General features: G+C 33.6%; 5 protein-coding genes across 5 annotated transcripts; 1 reads left to right on the forward strand and 4 right to left on the reverse strand.

Annotated features, from left to right (window-relative positions):
* Window positions 1–4,360: 4,360 nt before the first annotated feature.
* On the reverse strand, window positions 4,361–4,798 carry LOC119631987 (larval cuticle protein 65Ag1-like). Its single transcript, XM_038024647.1, has 2 exons — window positions 4,615–4,798; window positions 4,361–4,550 (listed from the first exon to the last, which is right to left on the reverse strand). Exons 1-2 carry the CDS (start codon window positions 4,740–4,742, stop codon window positions 4,361–4,363), a joined length of 318 nt encoding a protein of 105 aa, XP_037880575.1. The 5' UTR covers window positions 4,743–4,798.
* Window positions 4,799–8,855: 4,057 nt separating this feature from the next.
* On the reverse strand, window positions 8,856–9,270 carry LOC119632530 (endocuticle structural glycoprotein SgAbd-5). Its single transcript, XM_038025467.1, has 2 exons — window positions 9,101–9,270; window positions 8,856–9,036 (listed from the first exon to the last, which is right to left on the reverse strand). The coding sequence occupies exons 1-2, from the start codon at window positions 9,268–9,270 to the stop codon at window positions 8,856–8,858; spliced, it is 351 nt and encodes a 116-aa protein (XP_037881395.1).
* A 4,555-nt stretch (window positions 9,271–13,825) lies between these two features.
* Window positions 13,826–14,478, reverse strand: LOC119631820 (endocuticle structural protein SgAbd-6-like). Its single transcript, XM_038024341.1, has 2 exons — window positions 14,228–14,478; window positions 13,826–14,149 (listed from the first exon to the last, which is right to left on the reverse strand). The coding sequence occupies exons 1-2, from the start codon at window positions 14,419–14,421 to the stop codon at window positions 13,951–13,953; spliced, it is 393 nt and encodes a 130-aa protein (XP_037880269.1). The 5' UTR covers window positions 14,422–14,478; the 3' UTR covers window positions 13,826–13,950.
* A 4,483-nt stretch (window positions 14,479–18,961) lies between these two features.
* Window positions 18,962–19,896, forward strand: LOC119631705 (larval cuticle protein 65Ag1-like). Its single transcript, XM_038024144.1, has 2 exons — window positions 18,962–19,101; window positions 19,707–19,896. The coding sequence occupies exons 1-2, from the start codon at window positions 18,968–18,970 to the stop codon at window positions 19,894–19,896; spliced, it is 324 nt and encodes a 107-aa protein (XP_037880072.1). The 5' UTR covers window positions 18,962–18,967.
* A 2,615-nt stretch (window positions 19,897–22,511) lies between these two features.
* LOC119631897 (larval cuticle protein 65Ab1-like) lies at window positions 22,512–22,999 on the reverse strand. The gene has a single exon (XM_038024461.1). The coding sequence runs from the start codon at window positions 22,923–22,925 to the stop codon at window positions 22,587–22,589; it is 339 nt and encodes a 112-aa protein (XP_037880389.1). The 5' UTR covers window positions 22,926–22,999; the 3' UTR covers window positions 22,512–22,586.
* Window positions 23,000–23,077: the final 78 nt, after the last annotated feature.

Raw genomic sequence — 23,077 nt, forward strand, 5'->3', positions numbered from 1 at the left:
TTTTTTTTTTTTTTTTTTTTTTTTTTTTATTTTGTTTTATCTTACTTGCAATGTGTTATGTGTCCGCATGTCAGAAATACTTTTGCACATAAAATATGTTTTATTTAATTTAATTTCTTTTTTTTTTTTTTTGTTTTTTTTTTTTTTTTTTTTTTTGTTCGTTCTCGTATTCTCATGTTTTTTTAATAAAAAATTCTCACATAAGTAATGTTATTTTTTTTTCCTGGTTATGCATTCACCGATTTCTATAAATAACTTTTCTTCTTATTCAGATTTCTTTTTTTATTCTTAATAAGACTGTTTTATAATGCAAAAGTTTATCTTATAAGGCATCAGCACCTTCGCACATCTGAGATGACAATAATTTGTTGTAAAATGCATCGTTTTTGTAGTTGTCACAATCGATCGTGATGATTGATTAAAGTAAATATTTTCAATGTACTATTTGTGTTATGACTCCGCGTCTGTGTTAGGCAAGGTTAAGAAACAATTATACGTGCGGCAAAATACTTAACTAAATATGATACACTGCTTTAAAGTGAAGTTCTGCTTAAATGCACTCTTACCTTACTTGGCCTAACATCTTCCATTTTCATCGGTAACACTACACGCCCGACTCTACTTGAAGAATTATTCAAGGACACCTTTTTTTTCTTTTTTTTTTTTTTACAATTGGAAATATTGTGAGGTCTACAATGAAGGCGATAATAACGCTTTCACATGTTCGAAGTTTCTGCCTAAGTGAGGAATGAAACCTTAACGACGCCAGTTCTTGCATAAGATTAAATTCGTGATTCATTGAGGATTTTTGAAATTAAGCTCGCACTTGCATTTGTCTTCCGCAAATATTCTGCTTACGTACCCGTTTACAAGGAAGTTACAATACAGCATACTATTCCCTTTTTCCACAAAATATTGTGCGAGCTATTTTTATTCGTCTCGCCAGTCGCCATCTGCAGGGCGACAGGTTAGACCGCATGACCATGTCTTCGCTTTTACAATTTTTACAATTTAGTTACTTAGAGCCTCGCTTTGCCAGTTGCAAGGCTATTACCAAAGTTTATACCCAGATTTGTTTTTTAGGGTAGGGCCTTCTACAAGTGGCGGGCTGAAGTTAGCTTAGCGACGAAAAGGGAGAAGTAATTTTCTCTCTTCTTAAGCACAAAGAAACGAATATTAAGTCGCACTTTCTTCCAGGAACCGTCTTATTGTGAGAACTTACTCAATATTTTCGATCGTGATTACGGTTTTGACCATCCTGTACATTCATGGTTATCCAAGCAGGCACGTTTCAATTTGACTGCCAACACTTTCACGTTCATCCATATGATGGTTGCGGAGCCTCGTAAACAGCGAGCAACGTGCCTTTAATGTGTGACGGTGATGAGACTTTGATACTCAATTTGTTACATTTTCACACCAACACTTACATCGGTCCATTCATATGACAACCGCGCGTCCAAACTTTTTTATGCACATACATATTTACCCAACTTTTATGTGCTTTACCGTGTGCTTTACAGTTTTCATATTCAAGTCAGAAACTTTTCAGTCAAGTTGCGTACATTCATTGTGTTAAGAAATTACTCTTATCTTTCCTCTCTCACTCTGTCAAGGAGATTTTGATCACAAACTTTCCGCACATCTTCATTCTAAGATAAGAAGATAGCATTAACGTTATTAGCTGACCGACAATTATTTCGACAACGGATGGTCGAATAGATGAGGATTGCGAATATCAAGTCAATGTTTGCGGGTGCAAATCTCAAGTGCGGCAGAGTTTACCTTTGTTGTAGGTATAGAGAATCGTAGCGGCAAAATCATAACACTTACAGATTGGACACACATCCATTAAGATGCGGGCCACCATCCTCCTATCTCTTTTCCATTTCCTCCCCGTCACCGTGTTACACGCATATGAGGCATATTGTATGAGAAAATATTTCGACAGTGAAACTAAACATTTGCAGTTAGTTTCCATATAGATATCGAATTTTAGCCAGTAAAATGGCAAATGTTGTCGACTTTTGACAAAGCCATCAGGTGTAATAGTTTGTCCTTCTAACAATCAAAAGGTAACGAGAGAAAAACGTAAGGAAGCAAAGAAATGTGTTCGCCCTCAGATCCCTTCAGGCGATTATGCGTATCTGAGTGTGATCAACTGTTTGTTTTCCAAATGCAGTACAACTTCACAAATCAAAGACAAATTGGACGCTGCCCCGTCCTATATAGGATGATGAAGTTTTTGTAGCTGAACTGAAACGTAACCATGCAAGCTTCGATGACGATAAATATGAGTATATATTTATTGGCCCAATCCGCTGTTTCATGATCTCAGAGAATAAAAATGTAAAATTTTAAAATCACAATAATTTAATTAATAAATAAACAGAACAACAACTTTGAACCGATCTTTGGAATTGATCAACTATAATTTATAAATCTATGAAATCTATGTTTTCTATTGAGGAGAAAACCGATTCTCAATACTAGCGTCAAAAAGTGACCGAGTCATAACATCACACAATATGTCTCCGTAGCGCTACAGATCTGTAAATCTATATAATTTCTGGTTAGCAACAGCATTCACACGAAACGCGTCCAAACTGGTACCAGCTAGAAATCAAGACTGATACCATATATATTAATATGTCAGACAGAACACTTATCAAGTGATTTGTTATCACTTTGGGTTGGTCTGTGCTATGACATACGAATGAAGTAAACATGCGCAGAAAGTCAATTCTTTATGCAACTAATTAATGAAGCTTTCTGCAGAATCCTATGCGGGAGTTTCGCGGTGGCTAGGAATAGGCCAAATCACGGGGACAGCTTTTGCTCGGCGAAATATTTAGGTATACCTCGTTCTCATCAAAGGAGAGGCATATGTGCATGTACGTTTCCCATCGGCACTCGGCATCTAATTACCCTCGCCGCACTTTTGTGCATTTGTACGGAGACTAATTATCCTCGGGACGCTGAATATGCATTCCGTGTGTTATTCGGCACCGTGGGGTCAAACCCCTAAAGAATCCTATACGTTCATACTACTCAACCAAATCTCTAATAATACAATGCTGGATGCAATCCTCCTATATTACATTATTGAAGCTGAAAACTTGGTATTTTATTCATATATTTATGAAATTTGGAATCAACAATTCCATTATCTAACTAATATCTACACTGAACATTTAATTTATAAACTATACTTTAGGCAGTCTCGTCTTCTACTATACTGTAAATATATTATCGTTGGCTTTACATTATGTACATGTTATATGTGAGGAGAATGCAAAAAGTCAGTGCACTTTGAATGTATTCATGTGAACTTTATGTTTTTATATATATTTTTTTCATTTTCTTTTTTTTTTCACTAATCTGCCAGATGCAAAACGCAGTTTTGAACTTTTCGTCTCTGAAGAGGTTAATTTGTTTGCATCCTAAAAGTATGCATCAATTTAGTATTTATTGTACAAAATCACTTAATATACTTACTATCCGTAGAAAACTATAAAATTTTTGTTTTTCAGTTTGTTAATATGTTGTTATGAAAACTCGCACGAGCAAAATTTGCAAAAATTTCAAAATATTCCTTGTTGTAAGGAAAACATAATTTATTCTAATTCATCTTGGTTGAATATTTTAAAAACATTTTCCTTAACATATTTTGCAAGTTGATTGCAAGAAATTGTTCTTCCAAATGTGTTAAGCATTTTTCAAAATGTTTTATATTAATTGCATGAACAACGAATTTCAAATCAAAGAAAAAAATCAGCTAAGATTATTTTAAATATTTCCTTAACCCTTTTTCCAGTTTTTTTTTTTACGCTTTGTTGTGGCGTTTTCTTTCTTAAAGATATCATCAACATTTGTCCCATATGGAAACTTTTTTCATAAGAATTCGCCGTCAACAAACACAAACTTACAAAGGCTTTCGCCGAAAAAATTCGACAAAATTCGAAAACAATTTATACAATTTTCATGTCAATAAGACTCGAACGGGCAGAAATTGAAGAAAACATTTTACAGGCTTCGTTGTGAATTCATCGATGGAAGGCGTTGCAAGCCAGGCTTTTATGATTTTTAGTTTAGACAAATCGATACTTTCAAGATACAGTTACAAAACAAGCCGTAACGTTACCCCCGTATAGATGATCAAGATGATCTTAATAAAAAGCTCCCTTACTTGTTTCATTCGGAATTCCTTTGTATTTATTTTTATTTTTACATTTTATTTAATTAAGCTAAGTAACAAATGGAATTATTTTCTAAAAGGAATTACAAAGAAACGAAATATATGGCAATAGGAGGAGATCAATAAATGAAAAGAGATGCTTAAAGAAATCTATGGTAACTCTTAAGAAACCGGTAAATGATCGCCTTGAGGTTGAAAACCATTCTCATCCGCTAGATAGGTAACTGTATAAGTTTGACCATCATCGCCTACGTACGTATAGACGCCACGAATAACAAGACTTTCATCGTCCTGGCCGGCGTTTTTTAACTGACCTTCAGCTTGAGCCTCCGTACCATCGCTTGTAGCAAAGCTGCGTACATATGTGCAAATTGTATAAAACATAGTCAATTTCTATAACGAATCTGTATACTTACGCATATCTAAAGGAATCTATTCCAAAATCCGTGTCGTGACGCAAAATTTCCGTTTGTTCTGGTTTTTTAGGTGGAGCAGCCAAACCGAAAGCAAAAAGGAATAAAAAAAAGATAATAAAAAATTTCATTTTTTAACTTTGTTTACGCGTAGTTGACTTAAACAGTTGATAAAATGTTGTGACGCTTTCAATTCAACTGTTGTAACAATTTATAGTAAAAATCCAAACCAGAAGATAACCATAATTTATACACATACGCACATTTACTCATCAAAATGTTAAGAATTCATGGAATTAGTGAAAAACGAACCAAAAAATACGCACACGAATGCGTACATAATAAAGTATTACAATAAAAAAAATAAAAAAAAAAAGCACTATAAAATTAATTTAACTAATCTTAGTTTTGATGACTTTGATTATGCCGAGTGAACGCTTGGGAGGCTTGTCAATAAAAATGTAAAATAAATTAAATTAAGAAAAGAGATAATTATGCTGATGGTAACCACGTGAAATATTATTAATGCTGTTAACGAAAAAAAGACGGACAGACAAATGCGAGAAGCCACAATAGTTCACGTTATTAAAAGAGACGTAAAAGAACATAAAACTATTATGAATATGTAAATTTATTCTTTCATATTTTTAAGTTCAGCTTTAGCTATATGTTCGTGCATAAGTGTCTGGTAAATTTACATACAAAAAGACAAAATGATAGAGAAACGTAGGCTTTGCTTACAGAGTTCAACATATCCGTTTAGCGACTAGCGTGGTACGCACAAACGCCTAACCTTGAAATATTGTAGTTCCTCACAGGTTATAATTCCACTCATAACAATGTCGCTGACAATGTGTGAATAATTATTTTTCCTCATTAGATGAAATAAAAAAAAAAATTATACACATCTCAGTGTGAATATCGTAATATTCCATAATTAATTGTTTTTTTTTTTGTTCTATGGGATCCATAAAATACATTTAATAAACCTGCCATAAAAACGATATTAGAAAGACAGTAAAGGAGAAGATGCCATAAGACATCAACTACACAAAGAATTTCTTAGGGTTTTTTAATATTTGTTTTTGTTTTAATCACCACAAGATACAAGGAATTTATGTAAAGAGTGCTAGGATTAAACAATCTTACTTCATGTTGGTCTTACTTCTCTTCTACTTGATTCAGATGTAAGCATATATTGAATGAAAACGGAACAGTTAACAAAAGCGTCCCAAATGCCCAGCTACTGATAGAAAAGAACAAGCCTGTGTGATCGGATACTCGCAGGAGATGCGATAGCAATACAAACACGTACAAGATCAATTTCTCGTAACAAAATCAAACGTATATCCCCGAGAGAAGAAGAATGGCTTTCCGGCTATTCTTCTCTCTTCTTTGATATAGTAGGTTGGCGGAAAAAGTTTATCGTATATCTAACTTCCTACCGGTGCAAATTTTACAAGCAAGGCAAGCAAGTAAAAGGCGTGAGATACAAGAGGACTGCTTCTGAGGGGCTGCGTTAGTTCAAGTGCATTCAAGAAACTGCAGTTGAATATAAATTCCAGAAAGACAGCAACTCAGCGGTTGCTTATAAAAACTTATGTAACACGTCGTGAAGTGAAGTTGTAAATGTTCGGACCTGCTTATGATGGTCAACCATGTTTAGTTCCGGAGATTGCAGTCTCAAACCAGGCGATCGATCTGAACGATAATAATATTTTGCAATCCATGTTGGAGGGTTAGAGGCCCACATGTAGTCACTTTTTATTTGCAAAGCAACTCGGCATCCATCTTTCGACTGCTGACGAACATATCGAACGTTTGTAAAATCAACCGTTTTATTTAAAATACGAAAGAATTTTCCCGCCAACCTAATGCGGCGATTGAGGCAACACCAGATGTTATGCGGATGGCATGATGTCAGCTATTCATTTCGAATTTGTATTTTATTAAGCATACATATAATCGCTGAACAATTATTTTTTCGTACGAAAAGAAACGTGATAGAACAATCATTTTCGGAAAAATTACTTAACATTTTTTTTAAGTATTACATATAAAAAAAAAAAAATTCTTTTTGAAAAATATTCAAATATGGCAGCACTTGCTTTCTTCCGTGAAACATATTGAATTTGAGGCGCTCTGGCCCGAACAGTGTACCTGTTCAGAATTTGCTCCTAAAAAAGAAGAAAGAAACCTTTAATCTACATGCCCATAGATCGAGAAGCGTATAGGGATATTTAAAGAGATCAATTTTTGTGTGATAGTATGAAAGAGTTTCGCCAAAAAAAAAATTTAAGATTTTGTTTACGCTCCGACTGCTTTTCTTACTTAAGAGTGCCGCAACTCCCAGGCATTTTTCGAGCTTTCGAGCATCTGAAAAATGAGCTTCTGCGTTATTATTAATTCACTTATTTAATTACTTCAGTTCAAAGTCTTCATAGAAATCTTGAGTCATAACTGTTGCCAGATATTTAGAATTAAATAATGCTCCTCACATACTATTGAAATCATTATATGTGTATTTACAGTGACTAATTAGAGTTGCTTTCCATGCTATCCTATTTGAAAACATCATTTTTACAGCTTTCGCCGTATGTTGTTGTGGCCGGTATTATGCAAAATAAGTTGAAATGTCGTATATGGATTATGGATTTATTTATTTTTACACCCCATGCCACTTATTTGTGCGAATGTAGACGAAGGACTTGAAATGACGCACCTCTTGTTGTATCGATCGATTCAGAATCACTTTCTGAATCGCTCTCTGAATCGATCCAAGCTTGTCTGCCTTTTTATTTTAGTTTATTATTTAGTATATTGATATGTCTTGAGCCAACGATGAATGCTATTGAAAATGATTTCTCATCTCAGTTTGAAAAGTCGTCATATGAATGGCTGTATTAAACAAATCAGTGCAGAGTACTTGATGATGGGCTTTGTGCCACTGCTTATTTGTTTTACTTGCTTATATCAAAAAACCATAAATATTTGATTAAAATTTATTTTATTTATTTATTTTTAAAGAAAAATTATTGTTACGAGATTCAATTACAATTCTGCTTCAAACGACGAAGCAAATGGAGGGAGAAAAAGGTTCAAAGTTGAAAAGAGAAGAAGAGGAATACGAAGAAGAAAAAATGTTTTTGATTTACCACATCTTCTGTTTTCAAGGATTGTTTAATTAAGTTTCACAAGAAACTAAGACCTACGTCTCACAATAAAATCGGCTACGATCTTAAATTTTTTGGAGCGCATGAGCGCTGCATTTACCGCATTCTTCCGTAAGCAATATACTACAATAATTGAAATTGCTTGATACGATAGAGTTGGAATTCTGACGACCGGTGACGGAACGACTGGCCTTCGGACAAGCTCCAAGCAATTTTCCTGCTCTTACTGAGCCGGTGTAAATAGAACCCGTTCATATTTTTAGTTTCCAAGAACCCAAGTCCAAAATGCACTTTAATCGAAAAGAATTCTGCAGTGACAGGACTATACCGAGCTACAATTGCCATCGATTTTTTTCAACAAAGAAAAATTTGCCGGGACTCGGATAATACCTTTTTCAAGTTGTTTCTTTTTCTTGAGATGACGATCGGTCTTACCTAATACCGCTGTTGAAAATTTTTTCCGTCCGTCCGAAACACCTCGTATATGGCGGCCATACTAGATGCAGGCGATGTAAATTCTATCAAAGTCCGGGTCTTTTACATATACACTTTATTTAGACTCCTCAACTTTTTATCTTCTTCGTTAGTGGTATTCTTTGATTGCACATATAGTGAACGCTCATAACACTTATCGATTGGGCACATAACAGCTAGACTAAGGCCAACGCCGACCTATTTCTTTCTCTTTGCTGTGTTCTTTCTGACAGTCACTGTATTACACGACTAAAAGACATTGGCTGAGTAATTGGGCATATTAAAAAAAAAAAAAAAAAAAGATATCTATGGAGGCCAATAGCTATGGAGCTATGTCTTATGTGCAAAGCTTTGTCTGGAAAAAGAAATTGGATTAGAAACTTTTCTCATTTATGTATAAAGTATCTTAAATGAATACTTAAGAGTCAACCGATTTGTCTATTTACCAAAAAAATACGTGCGGATTTATTGCTATAGATTTAACAATAATTTTGAATATAAAAATATTTACATATGTAAAATGTAATTGGTTTATACATATATATACATAAAAAGGCCACTACAATATTTTGATATGTGTGGTCAGGCATGGAGAAATTAAGCCACCAATTTGAAAATAGGATGATAGCCGGTTTCATCGGCATTGAAAGAAAATTCATATCTTTTGCCATCGGGTGCAATCCACGAAGTAGTACCCTGTACCACAATAGCGGCTCCCTCTTCAGTGGTCTTTAGTTCACCCTCTTCGGAGCGTGAGATACCGTTACTAGTATCATAGCTGTGAAATGATCATAAATTATGTTAATGAATATTGCGCAGGACAATGAGTTTTGTTCACTTACGCGAACGAGTATTTATCAACGCCATTATTTTCCGTTTCTAAACGCAAAGTTTCGGCGTGAACGTCTTCGCTTACAGGTGCATTGGCCACATCTTGTACTTCCTCCTCGGAAACAGTGCGGGCCCAGCTGCATACAGCGAAGCAGACGATCAAAACAATTTGTACCTTCATATTATTGATTGAGTTTTGAACAAATCGAATAATCGAACTTAATAATCCTTGGGTATGGAATTTTTATATATTTGTTGTAGCGTGGACAGTCAGATGATGTTAAGAAAAGACTGATGTTCGAAATATTTCGTTCACGTATTTATAGTTACTTTAAAGTACACGGAATGCTGCATCATAGTTGTGCTGTCTTTGGTGAATACATATATTTATTTATTTATTTATTTATTTGTTTTTTTTTTTTTTTTTTTTTTTTTTTTTTATTTTTTGTAAATTTTTTAAATTTAATAATTTTAAAATTCTACTAAAATGTATAAATTTTATTTTTTAAAAATGCGCAAAATAATAAAAAAAAAAAAAAAAAAAAAAAAAATACAGTGTGATCATCATCATTAAAAATCTCACGCCAACAACGCGATATAACTCCTTAAAGCCAGATTAATGAAATCTACTAAGCGAGAATAAGGCGAACGTTGAATGCGCATCGCCTTTAAATACGTATCAACGTGTTCTCAAGCTGCTTTCGAGTTATTGCGCGTTTTGTACATGGAAAGTGAAACATGAATAACGTGACGTATGAGTTACATATTGAATTACAGAATTTAACTGAACTTAAAAATTTTGTGATAATAAAATTATATACGTACAAATGAATGAAGAAACATACGAATACAAACGAACACGCGAAATCCATTCAAAATCCATAATTCAACTAATGGGGAATTTTGGTATTTAGTATCTCGTAGAGAGGAGAGATACAAATGGAACGATAAATGAATTATACTTTGTTCTTGCATTAATTTTGATCATAAAAATAAGTTATATATTATATTCCATAAAAGTGTCAGCGTCAGATATATATATATATATGTTATTTGCATGGGAAAGGCAAGAGGTTACGGGGAGCATTCAATAAGAATAATGATTAAATGTATTTCAGTTTCCTCTATTAATTGATCTCTTAGATATTAATAATTATGCTTTTAATTATTATCAATTAATTGTGATGTCAATTAGAATAACTGAACATCATTAATTCTTTTTCCTTTTTTTCTCCTCTTCCCCTTTAGCATTCGCCTGAAGCATAAGATTTATGAGAGAGATCTCTTAAACTCTTCATTTTTTTTTTTTTTTTTTTTTTTTTTTTTTTTTTTGATAATGAAACTGCAAGTGATGTTATTTATATTTGTACATGCCATTAATATTATGAGTAAGGTTGTGTATATACGCAAGTGGACGGCAGTGTGTGCGTGCATGATCTCTGCAATAAAAGCACAAGAGTAACAATAACATTGTATTGTATTGTATTATATTTAACGCATACATTCTTTTGTTGTAGTTGGTGTTGTCTTGCCTGGCGACTACGCATATACGCATGAAATTATCTCGAAAAGAAACCTGAAAACTTCATCTTCAGAATTATGTCATAAGGGAATTTTTAAACGAATTACCTATAAAATCAAGGATTCATTCGATAACATTAATTGTTGCATTTAAATATTATGCCCGATTTTCAAGTCAATGGTAAAGTTCATTGCATTGGCAATACATTTTTGATAATTAATTTTGATATTGATTAAGAAATTGAATAAATAAACTGTTTACGAGCCCGAATGCAGACATCAGCCTGTCTGTTGTAATAACAATAAAAATAAGAGATAGTCCTTGAAAGTGAATGAGGAAATAAATTTGCTTTGGATATAATAAACTTGAGATATGGTCTTCATTCCACTAAATACGCGTACATGAGTTTTTTTGGAATGTTTGCTGCATCACTGTATCAAGCAATCGTTTGAATATAAGAAAAAGTTGTATAGCAACGCATACACAACACCCAATATCACGTAAAGTTAAGCATTAATTACACCTGGAGATTATGTATCCAAAATACATAAGAAGAGAACAATAGACATGTGGTTTAATCTCTGTAACATTCTAAGTTGATTTAATGCTTCCTGCCGTATCGCCCATAGCTATGCCTCTCGCCTGTGGCTATTTCAGACAGACGCGAAAACTAGCAACGAATACTATTATGATATTTCCAACCAAAATAAATACAATGAAAAATTTAGGTTAACTTACCTAGGGTAGTGCATACGCCTTATGCTGTAGGCAATTCTCTTACCTGCATTATGCCGAAATCGTATCTATTTGAGTAAGTATTTGGATAAGAGGCCAGGCCAGGCCCGAGGATAAGTCTACGTTTTTCAAGTGACGCTAAGAATAATGAAAGCAATCTATTTTCCTAAGAAGGTAATAACATAAGGCGACCTCAACCTAAATTCCTAATGGCAAAAAGCAGAAATTTCTTTTGAACAGATCTATTGTCTATCATCATAGCGCCCATACAAAGGGGGTCAAACAGCAGATGCATGTTCCAGTACATGTAACCTTTTTGTAACGGAAGAATCGTCAAGCAGTCTAAACCAACGTTTAATAAAACCAAGCACAGACCTAGTTTTATTTAAAGAGAGAGAAAATGTGCAAATTAAAGCGAAGGTCGAATGCTCGAATAAAATCCTAAAGTTCATGAACGAATCTACATTTTCCAATTTTTGTGAATCATTGAAATAATCAGTGTTAATGGCGTCCTCCTTGAGATTGAGAGTTTCTTATATTTTTAAAATTTTTCTTCATTAAATTTATTGAGCATCACGCAACCAATTTATCTAAAACAGATTGAATTAAATACGAGTGCGATTCCGAGATGAAAGAAGAAAACAATTTGATGTAATCAGCAGGGTACGTTAAGACATGGCTGCAGTTAATCGCCGCAGGGCGACCATTGATGTATAGGTTAAACAGAAAGAATCCTAAGTGCCTACTCTGCGAAACACCTCAAGCTAACTAATATCGATAAAACAGGAGTGCTATCATTGATATTGGGGTAATTTATCTCTGTTTGTTCATTCTTTGTCCTATCCTTCTATACCTTTCAATTCATTTCTAATGCACGAATGTATTGGTATTAGGAATTACTAAGCGAATGTCAACATTTTGCTGACTGTCTAACATTTATTTATTGGTTAAGCATTAAAATTTGTTGAAAAAAGGCAACATTCACATGCCCTTAGAGAAGTTTGCAAGTAACAAAACGCTATTCCAGTTTTATAAATATGCATGCGTTTGACGTATTCGGGCACCACCGAGTTTTTTTACTAATTTTTTCGAATCGTTTCTTCAAGCGTGCTCCTTAGGTAATACGTTAGCGCGCAAATTAGACAAAGTAGATCAAAAGGAGTGCAACGTCGCCACTGTGCAATAGGGGAACATAGTCTCGTTTATGGTTTTTGATTAAATTATATTTGTTTTTGATCGTACCAAGCGTATAAATAATTCATCACAGGCTTTTTAAAAAATGAAGCTTGTAGTTGCTTCATGTAGAAGTACTAACGTTAAGCTTCGCCTAATGCCAACAATTTCCAGGATGGACCAATGAAGGACCTCCCGAAAGGTCTTAAGGTCTTGCATTGTTTTGAGGTCTTGTTACTTATAAACAAGGGAATACATCGGAGGAAGCGTGTCTTTTTTTTTTGAGAGAGAACAAATTTTCGGGTTTTCTAAAAACTTATCTTGCATAGAGTTTACATAAAGGGCTATCTCCATCCAGTAAGCTTTTATGGCACTAAAAAAGTCGAAGGCCTTTGCAGGATTGAATGGCTTTGCGGAATATGTGGATACTCGAAATGCGAACGTGCGTTTAGGTTATGTGTAATTTTATCCAAAGTCACATAGTCGGAATTCCTGGGAAGGCAACAGACCGCCGAAGGAATATTGATCCAAGTGCATGCTGTGGCGCTATCCTACGGAATGATTGCGGAGAGGATATGTCTTTTCTCAAAGCTAGAAAGATCGGGAAATACCAACCCACTTTCTCTGTTTGTATGTCCCAAGTGCAATGGAACTCGCTAAGGAGTGGATATTGTCCTGCCAGGAATTTCTGCTACCGCTATCGAATTGACCATCCCTATGTAGGTAATAAGCACGTAAAGCACATAGAGACATCTGACTATCTGAGCTGTGCTTTCATTCGTTTAACAATAACCAAAGCATGGATGATTGTACACGAAGCCTCTTAAGACCACATGTTCTGTTAGCATGAGAGAAGATGGATGGTAAATAGCTTAACTTGCATCGGAGAACATCTTTGCCGTCTTTTGCTGACCATTGAAAAAGAAAAGGCTTAACTATCGTATCGTTTTATATAATTGTACGGAACTCTTCCTAAAAACTCTTGTATAACATATTATACGAATATCTGCGTACTCAAGCATACGATGTTACAAGTTTAATTGAAAAATCTTCAATCAGGGCGTGAACATTGAAAAGTACAAGCAAAACGCAAAAGTATAAGCGAAGCCCTTTATTTAATTTTAATTTAATTTAATGTATTCAAATTCTATATAAAAACAAGGCGATTTATTCATTCATTTTTTAACAAATATATATACATATATACATACAAATATATATACATATATATGTGTGTATATGAAATTTTATATGCAATTTTATATAGATTACATAAAATTTTTGCGAATACGTTCAGAAAATGAAAGTTTATTAGCAAATCTTGTTCTATAGGAATTCGGCTACGAATTTCATTCGAAGTAGGTTGACTGAGTTAATAGCAAGCAGACTAGATTTTTGTTTATCAAAAGCACAAATCAATAAAGATGCACTTTATTTTTCTGGGGGAACTGGTAAATGTTCGCCTTCGGGCTGGAAACCGTTCTCATCGGCCAAATAATTTAAAGTGTATTGAATGCCATCGGGCCCAACCCAACTGACACTGCCTTGCACAGAAATAGCCTCATCTGGCGTACCGGCATTTTTCAGTATAGCCGTTTCTTTCCGCGACACTCCATCGCTGGTCTCAAAGCTGCAATAGTTACAATTATTAATTAATTTATGCCAGTGTCTCTCCATCTCTTTCTCTCTCTTTCGATATAGCTCTTACGCAAAATTATAACCCACCGCTCCGTTATTGGCATTATTGTCATATTTTAATATATGAGCATTCGATTGCTGTTGCGGCAACGTGGACGTAATCTCGCTCTCCAGTACAGGTCTCGTTAATACTTGTGCGCATTGATTGTTAACCAACAGATATATTAGAATTACTGTAAAACCCCAAGTCCAGTGCTTTATCATTATAATCAAATTATGTTTGCCTTTTTCCTCGATTTAATCTCTTGGAAATTTTTTTGTTTTTATTTTTTTTTTTCTGTTTTTTTTTTTTTTTTTTTTTCAATGTGTGTTTTATTGGTAAGTGTCGGATGGATGTTGTATGTATATAAATATACTTAGAGTAGGGCGGGGTTAATTAAACGTTTTTTCGTTACTGTTTTGTCAACAATACTGTGCTCATCCGCACAGCCGCACAAATCTTTATATACAAATACAAAAAATACAAGGCTACATAACGCAGCATTGAAAAATAGCACATATCTACTGATATCGCGTTCACATAAGACCGGCACTGCTACTGGCCAACATCAACAAACATTGTCAAGATTTCTATAAAAAAATAAAGGAACAACAAAGCCAAAAAAAGAGTCAAAAACTTCACACAAAAATGAAATAAAAAAGAAAAAAAGTATAAAAATAATAAATTTTTATGGTTATCTTCGACAGTAATGCCAAAAGCTTTAACTGTAGCTGTTTTACTTTGAAACGCAAGACAAACATCTCAGGCGATGTTTTAAGCAAACAAGAAACTAAAAAAAAATAAAAAAAAAAAAAGTAAAAACATCTAGAAACATGTATTAACGTGCGGGCATTACTGACGGCTTCTTCTTCTGCACACAGGTTAAGCAATCAGAAAAGAATGAATAAAAAAATTTATTTGAAAACAGGAACAAGTTTTTCAAATTCGAGCAAATACCAGATCTTGATCACATCTAAAAATCGTAAAAAAAAAAAAAAATAAATAAATAAATAAAACCATGCAGTTACGAGGGCTGTATAATGCTTAGGAGCAATAGGAAACTGTTACTTAATTACACTCACGGCTAATATAAAAGTCTATCTTTAAAGTAATCCCCCAAGTCAGAGGAAGCGCAAAGTCAAGCTCTCTTAGGGCATAGGCAGCCATTCAAATGAACTTTCCCAAGATCTTTAAGAATCGTTTCTATATTCTAGCATATGATTACGAAGAGGCTTCGGTTCAATGGAATCAAGCAAGAGATCAATTACTTTGACATTTGACAGTCTGCTTTTATATACATACACTTTTCTATATAAGATATCCTCAGTGAAATGATGTGAAAACAAGCGAGGTTATCAGCAGTACACAAACTTTGATTATAGGTTACTTGTCGCCATCGCGTTTAAAATGCTCACCAGGAATGTTGAAAGGGAAGGATGCGATTCGAAAGCCAATTCGTGAAAGAGATCTGTTCAAAGTCAAAACAGTAGACTCTATCCGGCTAGAGTAGCCTCCAGGAAGACGAAAAATATGGCCGCTTTCATCCCCAGGGTCAAACTTTTTCCCTTCCGAGGGGCGGCAAACACTTTATTAAGCTTCTCATTCGACATAGTCATAACTGAAAAGCTGGCCGAGTTGCCAGCTTCTGTTTCCATTAATGTTTCAATTAATATTTTATACAGTAATTCAAAAATTGAAAGCAATTTATTTAAAAAAAAAAAAAAAGAAAAAAAAACTAAAAAGCACTAAATATGATTTGTATAAAGGCGGACTTTGTACGAAAATGAAAAAGAAGAGAAATCTTTTAAAGCAAAGTCCATATGTTTCAGCACAAAAACTTATGGATCAACCCTCGTCAGGCAGACTGCTTCAACATTAAAATGTCGTATTAATGAAGGACAGTATTTGTCGTAAATTGTCGCAGAATTTTCCGATAGAACTAATTATTTAATAAAATGTTAATCAATCAAACAATAAAAATTTTTTATAAATAATTTACAATATATTAGTAGAGAGCGTATAAAAACATTAATCCTCTTAAGACTTACGTAGTTAATACAAGTTGTTTTTTTTCAAGTTGTTTAAATTTTGTGCTCATCTTGTTTGAGATCATTCACTGATCACGTGGGCTTCTTTTTTTTTTTTTTTTTGAAAATTCTTAAATACTTGTTTTGAAAATTTGTATGTTTTGCCTTTTATATTGAAGGGTATTACTTTGCTTGTATCTATATGTACAATAAATTTTATTAACATATTAAACAAGCTCGTTTTAAAAAATAGAGAAAAAAAGAAAAAACAAAATTGTTGTCAGTTGAAATCGAATGATTCGATTCCCAACATTTCCTTGCGTAAAGGAAATGTATTGAATCTAAAATGTGTACACTACGCTACATAGGCGAATCTACCTTTTTTATATAGATTCATCTTACGTCTTAGAGACGCATATACTCATACATGACTGTCTGTGTGATTATTACAAGACAATCTGCAAACATTCTACCCGAAAATATGCACTTGGCTTTCGATGGCTTCGATTCGACGCAACCTCCACTTGGCGAACAAAGTAAAGCATCCTAGGCTTTGCAGATAAGCTTTTCTGGATCCCTTTATGGTCTAAATTTGTACTTTTTTAAAACCGCATTTTTCGAAAGTGCGTGCAACATAAATTCGACCAGTATGAATAAAATGCGGGAAACAGATTCGACAAGTCAGTTCAAGCATTACTACTTATTAACAAGGCGTTGCCCTTTTTTTGATCGAAAGTTGAGCTTCTTAATTCAAATGCTTGCCAATAACACAATATCCAAATTTTCAAAACGCTACCACCCATTTATTTCACTAAACATAAGCCGGCAGAGTAAGCGATTTTTCTTCTTTTTTTTTCCAGATAATTACACTGGGTGCCGCAGAGCCCCGTTCATAATGGATGCGCTGCTCTTCTATAGTCTCTTTTCTCAGCATTAACAAAAAAAAAAAAAAAAAAAAATCCCAGACTTATTTCAATATTTGCTTAGAACACGATTTCAAACTTTTATTTTGAATTTCATTTAGAAAATCAGCTAATTCAGCAGCTAGTCGTTGCCTGCCTATTGGGTGCTACTGTCTATGTATCAGAATGTTTTAGAAATTTCCTAAAAATATAATTTCCTATATATCGGATATTAAGGTGTTTTGGAGCATGCCGGCTTCACGCTCGGTCGCGCAATCGGGCATCACACGTACATACACTTAGATGATAAGTATCGATTGTATAAGATAAGGCCATGAAAGCGTGCTGTACAATAACATTTGACGTTTAAAACGAAAACAGATCAAAAGAATAAAAAGAATTTCCAAATGCGAGACTGGTGAAGAAATTATACTTCAGCACGCAGTGATTTAGTTTTTATAATTTTCAAGGAAATAAAACAGAATAGATAAGGAAAGTAGGATTCATCAAGACCGTTCATTATCTATCGCTTGTTACTTTAACTTTTCTCATTGCATATTATTATGCATTACTGGACTCAACATTTAAGTGACATATGAATTAAGTAAACGGTATGGTTTTCTTTTAAATACTGTGCACAGGACACCGGACAAGATTTTTAAAATTGCATACATTTCGTAAGGCTTTCAAATGAATTTAGTTGAGTGTTGCAAAAGATATGATAAATGTATACCGTATACCGTCCAATGATAAATATAATAAACAAAAAAACAAAATATATATATATATATATATATATATATATATATGAAGATATTTCATTAATACATTTCTGAACTGGTCTGACCGCAAAATCATAAACAACAACATCGCATCTTGTTTTAGTTGCCGTTTAATATGCTAGTCTGCTTAAGTGAAAAGGTGAGGAGTTAATTAGCTTAAGAAAGGAGCAGTTTTACCAAATAATCAAAGCAAAAAAAAAAAAAAAACAAATTTGATCAAATGAAATTTTTTACATATTTGATATACGAACGCTTAGTCGTTCATCATTTTGGACATAAAACAATCTTTTTATCTTTCCTATGAATATTAAATTTTTTTTTCTTGCTTTCACGGTAAAAATGTATTGGGATTTCCTCTTCAAGAACTATACATATATAAATAACGATGAACGATGAACGATGAACGATGAAATGACCCTGAAACAGATACCAATTATTACGCATACATAGACAAGAAGTGTATAAAAATTTACGAAAATAATATGATCATCCATTAATGAATGACTAAAAATAGACACGACAGTATGCACATAAAGATGTTGTACATATTCACAAGCTGTATAATAATAATAACGTAATCGTCTGCAGCATAATCACCTAAAAAGTTATTAACGGCAATCTTTACGCGTTACGAATATTATAGCATATACGTACGTATGAGTGAAACAGAAACCCTTTGCGTTACCGATTATATAACCTGTTCATATGTATATATATATATATATATATATATATATGAATGAGTATATATAAGTACATGTTTTATATACGCTGTAAGTGTTACTTTTGGGCTTTTATTTTAGATATTTGTTTTGTTTTGTTTTTTTTTTTTTTTTTTCTTTTTTATTATTATTATTTATTTATTTTACACTATGTATGGACCGGTACAGGTTTTGTTTGCTTCTTTTCGCAACGTAATACTTCTTTAAAAAAACTTAAAGGCCTATGGTCTGGGACGATGTATAAATTGAGAGTATGGAAGCGTTGTAAGTAACATTAATTGTTGAATACTTGATCGGTTAACAATCACTTGAAGAAATTTACACATCCAAAATAAAAATGAAATACGCGGCTGTTTTTTTGTTTATTTCACTATTCGGTTACGCGCTTACCGCTCCAGTACAGAATGCAGCACAAGAAGCGCAGGTTTTACGCTTCGATTCAGATGTGCAACCCGAAGGATATAGATTTTTGTAAGTTAACAAAAAGATAACAAAAGCACGCAACAACAACAACAATAATAATAATAATAATAATAATAATAATAATAATAACAACAACAACAACAACCACTATCCATAACACGTAATACATATTACAATCCAGACTGGGACTGGGTGTGCAATTAATTTAAAATGTATGTCATATGATCAAGGTTGTTGTAATTCGTTGCAATAAAAAAAAAAAGAGGAAAAAGACAAACAAAAAAAATGCAAAAAGTCGGGTTTCTTTTGCATTCGCCATCAGGGCAAAATGAGGATATACTAAATTTATTATTGCATTTGTGGACTACCTTAGCAGTATGTAGAAAAAAACTCAACAGTATAGACAAACCTAAGTGTACACTGATTGAGTGTGACATTCAGAAACATCGTAAAAGTATTTAACAAAAATTTAATTTAAAAAAAAACAAAAAAAAAGAACAGAAAATCACAATTTCCTATATCTTGTTCTTATAATTATTTCCCTTATATATGGACGACATTAAGAAGCCAATAGAGCAAATCGCCTCTTAACGCTTAAACGATGAGTCACCACTGTGTTTAAATAATTATCAATTTTTTTGTAACCTTTCCAGAGTGGAAACCAGTGATGGGAAATTGCATCAAGAAGAAGGTCAGTTAAAAGATGTCGGAACAGATCATGAAGCTATCGTTGTACGCGGCTCTTATTCGTATATCGGCGACGACGGTCAAACCTATACAGTTAATTACTTAGCCGATGAAAACGGATTCCAACCAGAAGGCGCTCACTTACCGCGTATCTAAATGATGCTATTAGGTGTTGGCATTTGAGTTATCTAGATTTTTAAATAATTTTTATGTGTGATTATTTGTTTGATTTGTTTTTACTATAGTTCATCTTGAACGTTAAAATTGATGTTTTTATTTTTTAAATAAAAAATTTCCTATGAAAGAAACATAAAAATTACAAAAAAAAAAAAATAAAGTATTTTTGCTTCATGCCGTGAATCTCGCTAAGTAATGCTAAAAGAAAATTAATTAATCAAGTGAACAGTCGCAGTAAAAGTCTACCTCGTATTAATTATTAAAGTTCATATAACGTCATTGCTAATGGATTCCATTTCGTTTATACGAGCTTTCAACTCAGCCATTGAAACACTTATTGTAAGTACTTTGTGTAGGATGTAATACCAATCAATTGAAATCGTCTTCCGCGGAATGATAAACTATTGTTTAGGAAATCCACAACAACAAAATCGGAGATGTTACAGTTTCCATGACCACAAAATACAAAAATCTAAAGCGTAATTTTTCAAAATAAGACGTGAGGGACTGGACAACTAAGTAGACCGATCGGAACCGTTTTCAATAACGGTGGTCCTTGGATCGAACACGTGAGTGTAGCAAATCTAGTTAAAATATCTCAAAAACTGCGACGTATACGCCGAATACAAAGATACATAGGTAGACATTAGCCGGGTCAGACGGACAAATAAGCTTAGATCATAGTCGTTTTCTGAATCGATCGGTGTAACAAGAGGTGGGTCTATCTTAAGCCCTTTTAGGTGTTATGTATGTCCATATAAACCTTATATCACAGGTGATGTTTTGGTAAATTGGTTTTAAGTCCGTTCAACGCAAAAAATGATCATTCATGGCAATAGCCATTAACAACGAACTATATATAGAATTTTATGCACTTCCTTCTCTGAACTTTTTGTCATATTTAAAATATTTCATTTTTGCGATCCAATAATAATCAACTATCCCACTGCAGTAATAGACGGCAACTTAGATTACCACAGTAGGCCGTGGCTTACCATTACATCCACCTTTAAATATCCTACAACACCCGTCATATGACGACTTGTTGGCATGACCCGAAAAATTGGTCCGATCAGAATCATTTTCACTAGCGTTTGTCCTTGGACCGTACCACGTCAGTGGACGCGTATACATGAAGAGATATCAGACGGACAGACAAACTAGGATTCAGAAAATGATGCTGAATCGATCGGTATAGCAACAGGCTATTACGTATGTCCGCATAAACTTAATATACTCTGTATCACAAGTGGTGTTGGATATAACAACGACGCGGTTTTCTTATTTAGTTCTCTAGCTTTTGTTAACCATTAAAAATATTTAAAAGTAATCATTATATTAGATCTCTGAGGATATTTGTTACCGTCTTTACTGTAACTCCAAGTTGAGTGTCAATAACTTTTCAGAATAAAACGAAAAAAACAAACAAATACCAGAGTTAATCTGCACTGACTACTAATAATAAACAAATTGCGCATAAACAAAATAAATGATGTCGCTCCGCATTACTTCACTTAATATAATTTTTCATACGTTTTCATTAAAAACTATATTTTGTTTCCATATAAAAGCATGCTTTCCATGCCAGCTCTTATATGTAAAAGACCCGAGACGTGAATTAATATAATCCAAATTTAGAAAACATTCTTTTTCTTGTCAAAGATCTTCTTGTAGTTCACCTTCTCGTCATAAGATACTGCAAATTGCGGTTTCTTGACACATGAAGGATACCCGTTTATGAGAACCCTTACGTGTTTTAGGGTTAAAAAGGTAGAACTAATTGGTTCGGCATTGTTTATATTTATGTCAGATTCAAATTTTGAACCAATTTTCGCCATGAAATATTCCAAATTACTTATCGTAATTTATGTGGACGGGTATTCAAAAAATTATACCATCCGATCCAGGCTTTCACATCCATTAAATATGTCAGTGACTTCTTTGAAAAAAATTTTGAAAATTACAAATATTTTTCAAATTTATGATTTATATGGGTAGCGGTCGTAAAAATGGCTCGATCCGTTTCGTTCGCTTAAACCAACATTTCAAACACATAGACAAGTTAACTTCAGCTGAGAAAATGATTCTAAATTAAGAAATAATTCTAAGAAAAAGCATGGAATGTTCTTAAAGGCTGGCAAATTTTTAAAATGGTCTAAGTTGATCAAAGTACTACACGTTTGCAGTCTAGTATAACATCTCTGTTTTCGAAAACAAACAGTTTGGGACTTTCGCTCATTGTTTATAAACTACAGGAGACATGATGATGCTAATTAGCACATGTGTTGTATAGATGATTCTACAGCATCTGTATGAAAATGAAAAACCTATATCATGAAGGCTATCGAAATTTCGTTTTTTCGAGTTTTCTTTAACAATAAAAATGGTGGATATAGTCGTTTCGACCAAAGCCAAATATTATTTTCAAAACTATTTTCTGTGATTTTTCAAGACTTTGAAATATTTGTTCTCTAATTTAAAGATTAAAACTAACTCTGGTTGATCTTAACCAGTTTCAATGCGAATCTGCGTGCAGTAAAAAGGAGCATCTATACTTGTGCACTACATCAGAACATAGAATTTTTTTTTTTTTTTTAGTTAATTTTTTTATTTTCCTTTGCTTTTGGTGAAAAGAGATGATTCAAATTATCGATACATTAAACATAGACTTAAGCATGAGGCAAATGTGCTCCCTTTGGTTGGTAACCGTTTTCATCGGCAACATATTCGACTAGATATTTGTGTCCCTCTTTGTCGACAAAGGAGAAACTGCCATGCACAACGAGGGCGTCGTGTTCTTTGTCAAGATTCTTCAATTGTCCTTCGGCGTCGTGTTGAGTACCATCGGAGGTTTCGAAACCGAATTTGTAACCATCGGGACGAACATCAGATTCGTAACGGAGAATCTCGGCATGATCGTAATGATCATGATGATCGTGATGCTCGTAATGTTGGGGAGCAGCCAAAGCAGCAGCGAAAATAGCAGCGAAGACAATGATGAATTTCATTTTTCTTATTTTTGATTTTTTCAAGTTGGGCGTAAGTTAATTGTTTACTAATCCGAATGATAATGCAAACTGATGCTACTGTTGTATTTTGCTGCGGTTTTTATATTCATTACCTAATGTCTATGGCAAAAACAAAAAAACAAAAACTAATC

Source organism: Glossina fuscipes, unplaced genomic scaffold (genome assembly GCF_014805625.2).
Source record: "Glossina fuscipes isolate IAEA_lab_2018 unplaced genomic scaffold, Yale_Gfus_2 1, whole genome shotgun sequence".
Lineage (NCBI taxonomy): Eukaryota > Metazoa > Arthropoda > Insecta > Diptera > Glossinidae > Glossina > Glossina fuscipes.